Genomic DNA, 11,688 nt, shown 5'->3' with positions numbered 1-11,688 from the left:
ACTGAAAAAGTAACACCTTATATAATACATCCAGATCAAACAGGTTTCATTAAAAGCAGACAGTCCACTAACAACACGAGGAGACTAATTGGCGTATTAGACTACTGCAACATTCAAAATAAGGAACCCATAATCGTCTCATTGGACGCTGAAAAGGCTTTCAACAGGGTAAACTGGAAATTTCTACTGGCAACCTTACTAAAATTTGGATTTAGCGAGAACTTCGTAACCTGGATAAAAATTTTATACAGTTCACCTAAAGCCTGCGTAAAAACGAATGTTCAAATCTCCCCAAGCTTCATTCTCAGAAGGGGCACTAGGGAAGGTTGTCCACTTTCTCCATCACTATTTGCTATATTTATCATTGGATATTTATCATTGGCAGCAGCAATTTGGAAAAATAATAATATTAAAGGTATCCAAACAGCAAATATAACTCATAAAATTAGTCTTTATGTGGATGATGTATTACTTTTTCTTCAAAATACACAGGGTTCTCTCACAGAGACAATAATACTCATAGATAAGTTCTCCTCCATCTCAGATTACTCTATTAATTGAAACAAGTCAACTATTCTTCCAATATCTTGTGACTTCCAGTCAAATCCAACTATCCCACTTCAATCTGGGAACATTAGATAACTTGGTTTTCACATTTCTGCCAAATTGTCAGATCTGACACCTGCGATCTGTGATCTGATCACAGTCCTCTGCTTAAAAAGATAGAAGATGACCTTGTACGGTGGAATAATCTGCCCACGTCACTTTTGGGAAGAGTAGTAACAATCAAAATGATGATCTTGCCAAAAATTAACTACATGTTCTCAGTAGTTCAGAGTCAACCTTCGCTGACTTGGTTCAAATCACTGGACTCCTTAATTTATGGAAATCCAAACCACCACGAATGAGTTTAAAAACTTTACAGAAACCCAAAAACTGTGGTGGTAAGGAGCTTCTTAATTTGTACAACTACTTTCTTGCCAATAGACTGATATTTGTCCTAAAATGGACTACGCAAAACAACTTAGACTTTAACTGGCTGGATATTGAGCAAACTTTCTGCAATGATATTTGAGTCCAAGACCTGCCATTTATCAGTCATATACTTAAACGACATTGCTGTTTTAAGAGCATTAACATCAGCACATCGCTGACAGCCTGGTGGGAATTTATTAAAATGAACCAAATTTCACTGGTCCCATGCAAATTGACACCCATCTGGAACAACCCTGGCATCCTGTTAAAAAAATAAAAAAATGATAAACTTCCTTGCATGTGTCATGCCCGGCTCGTCCGCTCCTCGTGTGTGCCACGCCCCCTGATTGCCCACGTGTGCTTCCCTGATCATCTCCATCTTTGTCCGATTCCCTTGATTAGTCTTTGTGTATTTAAGTCCTGGTCTGACCTGTTCCCCTTGTCTGTCATTGTGGTTTGGTGAGGTTCCTTCCTGTCTGATGGACCCTGTTCCCGTAATAAACCCCCAGTTTTGCCCTGACTTCGACCCGTTTCCCTGTTCCTTGCCCGCCTACCCGCACGATCGCCGCTTCGCACGCCCAGGATCGTGACAGCATGGCATAATAAAGGAATCAAGTGCCTAGAACATATAATCCAAGACAATTGCATGATATCATTTGACAATATAGCAGAAACCTATGGCATTGAGAAAAACAAATACTTATAATATCTTCAACTTAGATCAATCTTAGATCTGGAGCTTTCATCTAAAATAGCAAACTTCTTAATAACTCCAACTTAAAATCTACTGTCTAGGATTTACGTGCATCTAGCAGAATCTGATACAACACTCTCACTCCCTTCCCACAAATGGGAAAGGGATTTACTCATCAACCCAGACACTAACTTCTGGAGGCAAATTTGCTTAAATACCTTTAGAATGACTCAGAACTCCAACCTGCAGCTATTACAGTACAAAATTTTACACAGAACGTACTACACAGGGCAAAGGATGCGTAACTTGTAAGAAGGACGCACCAGATAATTACCTGCATGCTTTCTGGTACTGCACACTCTTTGGTGGCTGCTGGCCCAGCCTGTTGGGGACGGTGTGGGGGATGGAGGGGTTCTGTCTCCCCCCGGGTCGGCGGCACGCTGGGGGGGCCTCTGGGTTTCGCCTGCGCCGCGGCGAAACCGTGGGGGGGTGGGTAGGTGGGTTTCGGGCGGGGCTCTGCTCTGGCTCCCGCGCAGGTGATCGGGGGTGGCCTGGCCTACCCAGGCCTGTCGCCTAGTGGGGGCGGGTTGGTGTCTGCCGTTGGCGTTCCCAGCATTGGGTCCTCGGGCGCTATGGGGTGGTTGGGGAGGGGTGGTTGAAGGAGCCTCTGCCTTGCTTGCGGGGGAGGGGGGGGGGGGGCTGGGGTGGCCGGGGGTCACTTTGTTTGTATGGGCCTCCCTTAAATCATGTCGGGGGGGGGGGACATGCTGAGTCGCTGTGGTGGGCAGCGATCCGTCCTGCTTGGGGGGGGGGCGGGGCCCCTCCGGCCTGTGGGGGGCTGTCCGCCGGGGGGGCGGGTCCTGGTTGATGGGACCCTTTGGCCCTGGACCTTCTTTCCTCAGTGGGGGGTTGCGGGTGGGACTGGGGGTTTCGCTGCCTGTCCCCCCTCTGCGGGCTTCTTTATACTTAGTGCCCCCTTAGTCCCTCATGGGCTCCCTTTCGGGTTGGGCGGGTGGTTGTCTCGGGGCCATATGGCCGCGGGCCCTTGTGCCTTGTGGACGGCGGGGTGGCCTCGGTTGCCTGGTTCCCCCCGTCTTCGCCTTGGGCCCGTCATGTCCCCTGCCAGCACATCCAATGACAAGTATCATTATTATTATTGCTTTTTAGCATATGTTATAGATATAGGAATTGAAATATATGTGTATATGTGTAGGATCACGGGTGTGTGTATGCTACATATCCATCCATCCATTTTCCAAACCGCTTATCCTAATGGGTCGCGGGGGGTCCGGAGCCTATCCCGGAAGCAACGGGCACGAGGCAGGGAACAACCCAGGATGGGGGGCCAGCCCATCGCAGGGTATGCTACATATATATATTTGTAATATATTTGTAACATTATTATTATTATTATTATTATTATTATTATTGTTGATATTGTTGCTGTTATAATTTTTGTTGTTTGATGTCCTTGTACTGAGTGTTGTGTTTCTTATGGTTGTTTTATGTATTCTCTATTCCCCTACACTTTGTTTTCTCCATCCCACCTTTATTACTAATTCTTATTATTATTTCTGTTGACATTTATTTATGTATTTATTTTTTTAAATCACGGTACTAGGATGGGTGACTTCGGAGCGGCCACACTATTTACACTGTACCTTTAATTTAATGTCCACCTTTAATTTAATCAGATGTCACTTCGTATTCATGTCGACGTCTACGTTAGTTTTTGGTTTTGATCGAACGCGAGATGGCGAGCGAATTTGAAATTGAGGACATATACTCCCGATCTTAAATCGTTGGTGTGGCAGCATTTTAGATTTCCGGTAATCACAAACGAAAACGGTGAGAAAAGCACAGACAAGACAAAAACTATGTGCAAACATTGTAAAAGACTGATAACATACACAAAAACCTCAACGAACATGCTTCAGCATGTCCACCGGCACCACAATGAGTTCAATTCGCCACCGCCAGAGCGAAGATTATTAAAAGGGCAAGCCACGCTAAAAAGCTGCACATGCAAGCCTTAGTTTATTTGGGAAGGCTTTATATTAAATGCACCTTCATAATGCGTTCAATACGCATTTTTAGAACATTCAGTGCACCTTCATAATGCTTTTGTAGAACATTCATAAGCAACATGCAAGTACACTTAAACGTCCTAACATCCCTTAACAGCTTTAATATACATTAATAACAAACATTACATAATTATACAATTATAATGTTTGTTATTATTATATAATGTTTACTGCTTCGTGCCCATACAGTAGCTTCTGGGATGGGCTCCGGACCCCCCGTGACCCAACAGGGTAAGCAAGGTAAGCGTCCCTGTTAAGCGACGTTAGGATATAAAGGTATGCATGCGTGATGTTTATGAATGATTTCTGAATAATAAATGAATACATTATGAAGGTGTACTGAACGTTTTATGAATGCAATATAAAAGCATTATGAAGGTGCAGTTGATGTAAAGCATCACCATTTATTTATTTGAAGATTTTTTTTTATTTTGATTTGGGATATTTTTAAAACAGTATTTTATTCAATTTCAGTTGCACTGTTAAGAAGAGAACACATTTTGCACAGTGTAGAAAGATAAAGGAATATTTTTGAATAAATTTGTCTGCAGCTCATTCTGTTTAAAAATCGTGAGAAAATCGTATCATGGACTATTATCATGCATTATCTGGTAGATTCACCCGCTACCCTTATTATGGGCCTCCAGTGGGGCGACCTGAGGTCAACCCATCCCCATCCCCCTCCCTATCTCATACTTCTGAGCGGTACCCTGTCTAGCTCACAAACTAGAATCAGTGCATCGACTTTGCCAAGGATAATTGACCCACATGGTGACAAGATATCATTGACGTGATGTGTAAATGAGCAATAGAAAACTTATCACATAACTGTAACGCTGGCTCAAGAATTGGAATAGAGATCCAGGTTTTGCACACAGCCAGAAGGTTTATTTGTAGTACTGGCACGTAGCAAGAAAAGGGGCAGAGCAAGGAGAATGGTCGAGGGGCAGAAGCAGGTGTCCGAAGCCGAGAGATCCGTCCAGGGAATAAACACGGGACACGACAACATGGGGAAAGGGAAACAGGAGGAGCCGGTCTCAGCAGGGCAGGAGGTTTAGGTTCAGGAACGGGTCTGGGAAGAGGAAGAGGAACAGACAAGGTAAGCACACTGGACAGATGGAACAGGGAGGAAGCAAGGGATAGACAATAGACAATAGATTGCTTAGTATGGCTCATTCGCATGGCTCAATACTTCGCACAGTCCTGACGGAGCTCTGTGTTTAAATCCTCTCCGTCATCAAGTGCTCAGCGGAGCACCCGGCTGGTTCCGCCCCTGTGGGCATGACCGAGACGGGTTAGTCGGCGGGTTCCGCCTGCATGGGCATGACAATAACTGACACCATTCTGATTTTTTTTTTTTGTATAGACGCGTCATACTGCCCTGGCAAAATGCAGCCCTGGGTGACTGCACATGTTACCCATACCTTTTAATCCGCCAGTGGTATCTGTTACAAGCGCTGAGTACAACAAGTTTAGCTGAGACACAGAGCAGTTAAAGAATGAAGCCATTTTCCAGTTTCACAAAACATTTATTTTCACAGATAAAAGCTATGGATCTTGGATTGAGGCAGCCTGATTCACTGATCCACTGGCCCTCCTGTAATCATCTGAGATTACTCCTCATGTCCATGTACTGAATGCACCATGTTTTTTTTTACATTTTTAATAATATTCTGTTTCTAATCCATTGTAATCCATCCATCCATTTCCTGAAACTGCTCAATCCTAACTGGTGTTGAGAGGGGGACTTGAGGTATATCCTGGGAACCAACCCTGGGCAGTTTCCAACACATCGCAGGGTGCACACACTCACACAACAACAGGGCCAATTTAGACTCACCAATCAACCTATCCTGCACACTTTTGGACTGTGGGAGGAAACTGGAGCCCCTGGTGAAAATCCACGTGAACATGGGGAGAGTGTGCAAACTCCACACAGAGAAGACCCGGGACCGAACCCAAGACCTTCTCGCTGGGAGACATTAGCTAACCACTGTGCCACCGCACCGCCCCACCCTCATTATAATCCATTACTGTAAAAAAAATATTCTTGTTGATGTAATAGGCCTTTATAAGAAGTAAACTTCTGACTATGCCAAAGGGAGAGAAGGTACTGTTTCTGGTCTTACAGTATAATGATTGTGTGTGTGTGTGTGAGAGAGAGAGTTGTCAGTGTAACTTTTTTATGTATTAAATTTTCTCTTAAAGCGACACAGAGCAGCACGGGGAGACATGGTAAGCGTGTCAGTGAGAGTGTCTTTCTCTGTTTATCCTCCTGTGATGTTTCACAGTTAATGTATGACAATAAACTTTTTGAATCCTTTGAAATGCTAGTGCCCTTCCAGCAGTTTCTCTCCTGTAGCATCTACCAGGACAGGAGGGACCCCGGGGAGATCTAACCCCTGGTATAAAGGGGTCTCCTGGTGAGAAGGTCAGTATGATAAAAACTCCCTGGGAGTGCAGCAACACTCTTTGAATTACTCTCTGCTGATTCACTCCAGAGAGTGTAACAGGTCATTAAGGTTACACTACCTAGAAATCAGACATTGCCAACAGCTATTTACATTTGGTCAGCCTCGCTCATTGGAATATTTAATATTTGTATGTTATTCAAAAGCCCTTCCCACATCATGAGTTACCACCAAGTAAGCCATTTGGGGGAGACAAAGAGCCAAAATCTCAATGCTGAGAAAATTTGGTGTATTTCACTGTATTGCAGGGGTCAATGTTGCCTCACAAATGTACATGCATGTAAACAGCCCTTTGTAAAAAATTCAGTTCAATTGAATTTTATTTGTATAGCCCATTTTCATAACATTATATTTTGTCAAAGTGCTTTACGTTATACGTTTAACGATTGTTAAAATTCAGTGTGATTCGGAAGTTCCAGTGGAATTACAGATGCTGATGTTGGGGCAGAAAGGTGATGATGCAAGTCCTGATGAGCGATGGGCGTACAGGCAGGAGAAATGCAACAGGTAAAGGGGAACATAAAAAAACAACACGTTACCTCCCCCCTAATAGTGGTATGCAAATTGTGAGTTAATTTATGGATACAGCGTGCAGATTTCTAGATTTTTGCAGATTTGTTGCAAGTAACAGGGTTAATTTAAGCAATGCATTTTTTTCTGTAGTTCAGATGTTTGTCAGATGTTTGTTATTTTTGTGTTATTTTGAGAAGTGTGTGTGTGTGTGTGTGTGTGTGTGTGTATATATATATATATATATATATATATATCCATCCATCCATGTTTATTCCTTTTCTGTACCCTGATCCCTGTGTCTGTGTGTACAAACCCATGCTGAATCATCATGTTTTCACGCTTTGTGCATCTTTGTCGTCATCCCCGTCCCCCCCCCCATTGCCAGCTGGGCCCTGCTGAGCAGTTAAGTGTACCTGGGCATGGTCTGTACCATTTTATTTATCATCGTCATAATCCCACAGTTCTTCCTGTCGTCACCACAGTCCGTGTGTCATTTCTGAAATATTCAGCATGCGGTATGATGCTCCCCATGGCTTCCACATCACTAGCACATAGTCGTGCTTACATTTTCTGGATGCTTCTCTCCACACCAGTTCACATCCTACCTGACATGAAAGGAGCCAAAGGTGCAAATGGGATCTCGGCGACATGCAGTTGCAGTTTCATGAGGCCGTTTAACCACAATGAGGTTCCATCTGTGAGTAACCCTGCGTTTGTGATTTGTTAAACCATTATCAGAGGAAAAACTGATACAAAACATCATAGCTCCATCCTAATGGTGTTTGTTTCTGTAAGATGCATAACTAAAGAGGGCTCTTCGCTTCATAGTGATACGAATGCTGCTCATATTATTTAAACAAAGACAGCTGGCTCCATCTGAACAGATCTACATCACAAACGATAAGGAGTATGGCTGACCTGCAGTGGGAGAACACCATGGTTCTGAGAGGGGACACACAGACCCTGTACATCTACAGCAGCTCCAGTTGGAAAGCTGTGCAGGTCCATAAGCACATTCGCTGGATTTGGTTACAAAGCACCACTGAAAAATCACTTTCCCTCATTCAGTTTCAAAGACTATTAGTCACTAGCATAGTTAGCATGTCACTTTCATAACAAAAACAAACATAAAACAGGTTCAGTTGTCATGTACATCTTTCCACGTACAAGTCGCTCCATCTTCATAGAAGACGGCAGCCTTCTGGGGACAGAATGAGGTTTTAAATTTTTTTTTTAATAGAGGATTTGCGCTCCCTGAGCCATGTTTGATTTTCGTACACAGGTGTTCAACCCGACCAAATGTGGATACCTGCTCAAAGGGTAAAGATCAAAGATCAGCCAGCTGCCCAATCACCCAGTAGACAAGCAGGTATCTGTTTGAAAGGCCATAGTCACCTATGCTGCACAAGCCTTCTGTGGTCTGTGGAAGAATGTCCTTTTGGTGCATGCATCAGCTCAGCTCAGGTGACCCATTAACCTTAAAAGAATGATTATGGAGCCATTTTCAAAAATAGATAAGAGTTAGTACAGATTGAAAATGTGTCTTCAGCCTCCGAAGTGCCCCAGTGCTCATCTTGGACTGCTTATGATGGCTGACAGGGGTGGGGTTGGTCATAAGTGTTTCAGAGCCCTTACATACTCCTGGATCTAGAAAAATGACACTGTCCTGACAAACAGATGCATGCAAGTAACCATCAAACGTGGAAGCAGGGAGTGACATTCGGAACTGCACTGTGAGGCCGACATGAGTCATTAAAAATAATCCTGCTGTTTTCTCCCGTTAAAGCATGTATACAAAAATGTGACTGTATCTACAGCAGTTGACAGTAAACTGTATGGTTCCCATACTGGCTCTGCTGGGGGGAATGCTGTTGCTTTCAGTCTAAAATCGCATGCAAACATGCCGCAAATAAAAAGTGCATTTTATCCCGACATTGTGTTGCTTCATGGCTGACAGATTGTAATAGACCCGTGGAATCACAAATAGAACTTTTTTATCGTGACTGGGAACGAGCAAACACAGGTTCCGGACAGAACGAGTCGTACACCCACATCAGTGGCATGGTCAATCGGTCTTTGGTGTGGTGATGACTTAGATGGAGAGTACATGGCGCACCTCCCCCCACTGCAACTGAGCCCATGAGTCCAGTTCTCTGCACACTGTTCTGTCATGTTGACCAATTAAAACTGGATGAATACAAACATTTCAGGCATGTTTTTAGAAAAGTGCAGAGAAATCTTTAGACATGAAGTAGCTGGTACTTCCTGTGGCAACAATGTCTGCAAGAGTCCTTCATGTGGTGGTCAGAGTTCAAGTTGAGAGACTGGCAGTGGCCGACTCCGCCCCACCTGCCATTTTGGGGCTTGTACCCATCTCCTCCGGGATGCTCAAGACAAGCTCACTGTTGACATTCACCTTGGAAGACTGAACCAGCCCTTCACATGGAAACACAGCAGTGAAAATTAGTCAATTAAGCCAACAAGCTGCTCAAAAAATATGAATGGATGCAGACAGCTATCACTGTAGGTAAGACGGGTAAGAAAGCTGAGATGCTGGAGCACAGAAGCATAAAAACTCCAGAGAAAACGGCACCTACTGTCTGTCTCTGAGATGTAACCATCGCTCTGTGACTCTGTCTCTGAGGTGGTGTGGGCTCGTCTCGTGGAAAACCGCTGATGGGGCAGAGGGTTCTGCCCAGGGGACTGGCTACTCCTGGAGGCACAGGGAAGCATAACCAGCCAGAGTTAAAAAAATAAAAAATATCCGAAGTACTCTGTGCTGCTGTTGTAGTGTCGTCTCACATAAATCATTATTCAAACCTGTACACTTACAAAACCCTAATTAAAAGATAACGATAACGTCAAAATCAAGAATGCTAATTTTTATAAAAAAATACCCAGAATGCAATGCTTCCAAAGATCCAAAGATTACCTGTCAAAACTGTATGTGCCTGGATGGCTGATAGACCGCTTCATCTGAAAGCGATAGCATAAACAGGGAAAAATTAAACCATTTTATATGAAGATATCTAAACAAAGTTAACAAAACACTAGTAAACAACTGTGATGATGATTTACCCGGACCATCTGCATGGGGGACGGGGACAATGCAGAGATGACAGTGTCGGGTGGTGTTAACTGGAACATTTCCGTCTTGAACTTGGCATTTGCGATCTTCATGCATTCCTCTAACGTTTTGATAAACGTGTTGCAAGTGGCACTCAGTAAGGAGGAAGCATCATTCACATGCTGGAAGGGGGTGGAAGGGAGGGAAGAGTCCTGAGAAAGTAAAACCCTGGTGTTTCAACTGAATCACACATGTTCACAGATTTACATGACAGATACTCGTCAGTCCCAATACATGGGAGCGAGCTGGAGCCTGTCCCAGGAAGCATAAGGAACAATGTTAGACTTCACCCTGGATGGGGTCAGACCCTATATGAAATTCAGCTGAAACACACAGAACCAGTAAGAGTCTTTCGGGAAAAGACCTTAGTGAATGATGCTGGTGAGGCCACTACCTCAAAGCTGGGGGCTGACTGAGGGGCTTCATGCTCCATCGACTCCTGTATGGTGTGAACCTGCTGCACCAGCAGGTCACAGTAAAGGCGCAATTCCGACATCTTTGTTTTCAGAGACTCTGTGGTTTCTGTGATATCTGACAGGGTGAGCAAAGGTTTCACTTACAATCATGCATGTGGACACAAACCTTTAAGACTCTCTACTAACATGACTAAAGTGATGCAGTTATAAATCAGCAGAGATGGGAATAACATCCTTGATGTTAAAACAGATGTTTTCACTGAAAAAGCAGTAACTCATAAGCAGGAGAAACAGCCATAAACTCTGTGGATGAGGGTGGCTACCTTTTTCCTTTTTTGTTCGGCTGTCTATCAGGCAAGCCTTAGAGCTGCCGAGAGCCACAAGCCAGGTCTGCCTCTCAGCAGCATTGACAGCTTTCACATAGAAATGCTGCTCACCAGGGATGATCAGCTCGAGCCGGGTGCTGTCAGTTGGGTGAACTGGGAGACAGACAGACCAACCAGACACACACACACACACACACACACATATCCGTACACACCTGAACACACGACTGAATAAGAAAATCTAATAACCCTTAAAACTACAATTATTGCAGCAGATTATTAGCTAGACAATTCCCCAAAGCCAGAAATTGCTACCAATTTCTTAAGAACTATGCATGACCACAAAAAACCTTACCACAACCTTACTGCAACATCCAATGAGGTACTTCTTACAGTGAGTTGGGCGACGATCTTACCTTTAATCTCACACACGGACATCTTTATGCTGCCCTTGCTGCCTTTGCAAACGTCGTCCTGTGAGTCGTAGTAGGAGAGGATGCCGCTGTCCAGCACGAACCAACGCGGTTGCCACCCTGGAGACATTAGTATAACTCCTTAAATATCTCTGAGCGTTCTAAAACACCCGCAGCACAGGGACGGTACACAGTAAAGATCACAATAAAACTGAAAGGTAGCTTTGGTACGATGAAGAAATCGCTGCGGAGACGGCAAACGCAAGGCCTGACAGGCGGCATGCAAACACACAACAGCTGATATCAAACCAAGGTTCAAGAAACAATCACATGCAAATTTACCGGTGATGTAGTTCGTCCATTTGTACAGAATTCCCTCCATAATTTTCGTAAGGTTTATCCAAACTTAAAGAGCCCGAAGCTGAACTACGGAAAGGTGGACACCTCGCACAAACCGGCCGGTATACTAGGGCTACGAAAATCGCTACATCTACTGGGGACGTTCTGCGATCAGGGCACATTCGGCACTGTGTCCTGCGATGCGATGAAACCAGTAAACGCCGCCAGATCATTCATTTCTTATCGCCCGTTTGATGAAACCGACCCCGTCTCGCCGTTTACTTCCTGACTCGACCACAAACACGTGACGGACGTGGGGCAAGCCAA

At 44.3% G+C, this 11,688-nt stretch overlaps 1 protein-coding gene and 1 long non-coding RNA gene across 4 annotated transcripts; one reads left to right on the top strand and one right to left on the bottom strand.

Moving 5' to 3' along the window:
• The first annotated feature begins 4,528 nt into the window (after positions 1–4,528).
• Positions 4,529–8,653, top strand: LOC125748087 (uncharacterized). Its single transcript, XR_007399466.1, has 4 exons — positions 4,529–4,855; positions 5,298–6,734; positions 7,334–7,437; positions 8,023–8,653. It is a non-coding gene; the product is annotated as an uncharacterized LOC125748087 (long non-coding RNA).
• A 64-nt stretch (positions 8,654–8,717) lies between these two features.
• Positions 8,718–11,673, bottom strand: plekha3 (pleckstrin homology domain containing, family A (phosphoinositide binding specific) member 3). 3 transcript variants are annotated; one of them, XM_049022712.1, is made up of 8 exons: positions 11,365–11,673; positions 11,026–11,142; positions 10,607–10,762; positions 10,232–10,398; positions 9,819–10,019; positions 9,673–9,716; positions 9,338–9,453; positions 8,718–9,176 (listed from the first exon to the last, which is right to left on the bottom strand). In XM_049022712.1, the coding sequence occupies exons 1-8, from the start codon at positions 11,402–11,404 to the stop codon at positions 9,052–9,054; spliced, it is 966 nt and encodes a 321-aa protein (XP_048878669.1). In that variant the 5' UTR covers positions 11,405–11,673; the 3' UTR covers positions 8,718–9,051. The 3 variants fall into 3 exon arrangements, with proteins under 3 accessions (XP_048878669.1, XP_048878760.1, XP_048878840.1); XM_049022803.1 differs by having other exon boundaries at positions 10,262–10,398; XM_049022883.1 differs by having other exon boundaries at positions 9,819–9,989; positions 10,262–10,398.
• Positions 11,674–11,688: the final 15 nt, after the last annotated feature.

Source organism: Brienomyrus brachyistius, chromosome 1 (assembly GCF_023856365.1).
Source record: "Brienomyrus brachyistius isolate T26 chromosome 1, BBRACH_0.4, whole genome shotgun sequence".
Classification (NCBI taxonomy): Eukaryota; Metazoa; Chordata; class Actinopteri; order Osteoglossiformes; family Mormyridae; genus Brienomyrus; species Brienomyrus brachyistius.
This window is presented reverse-complemented; position numbering and strand designations above follow the sequence as displayed.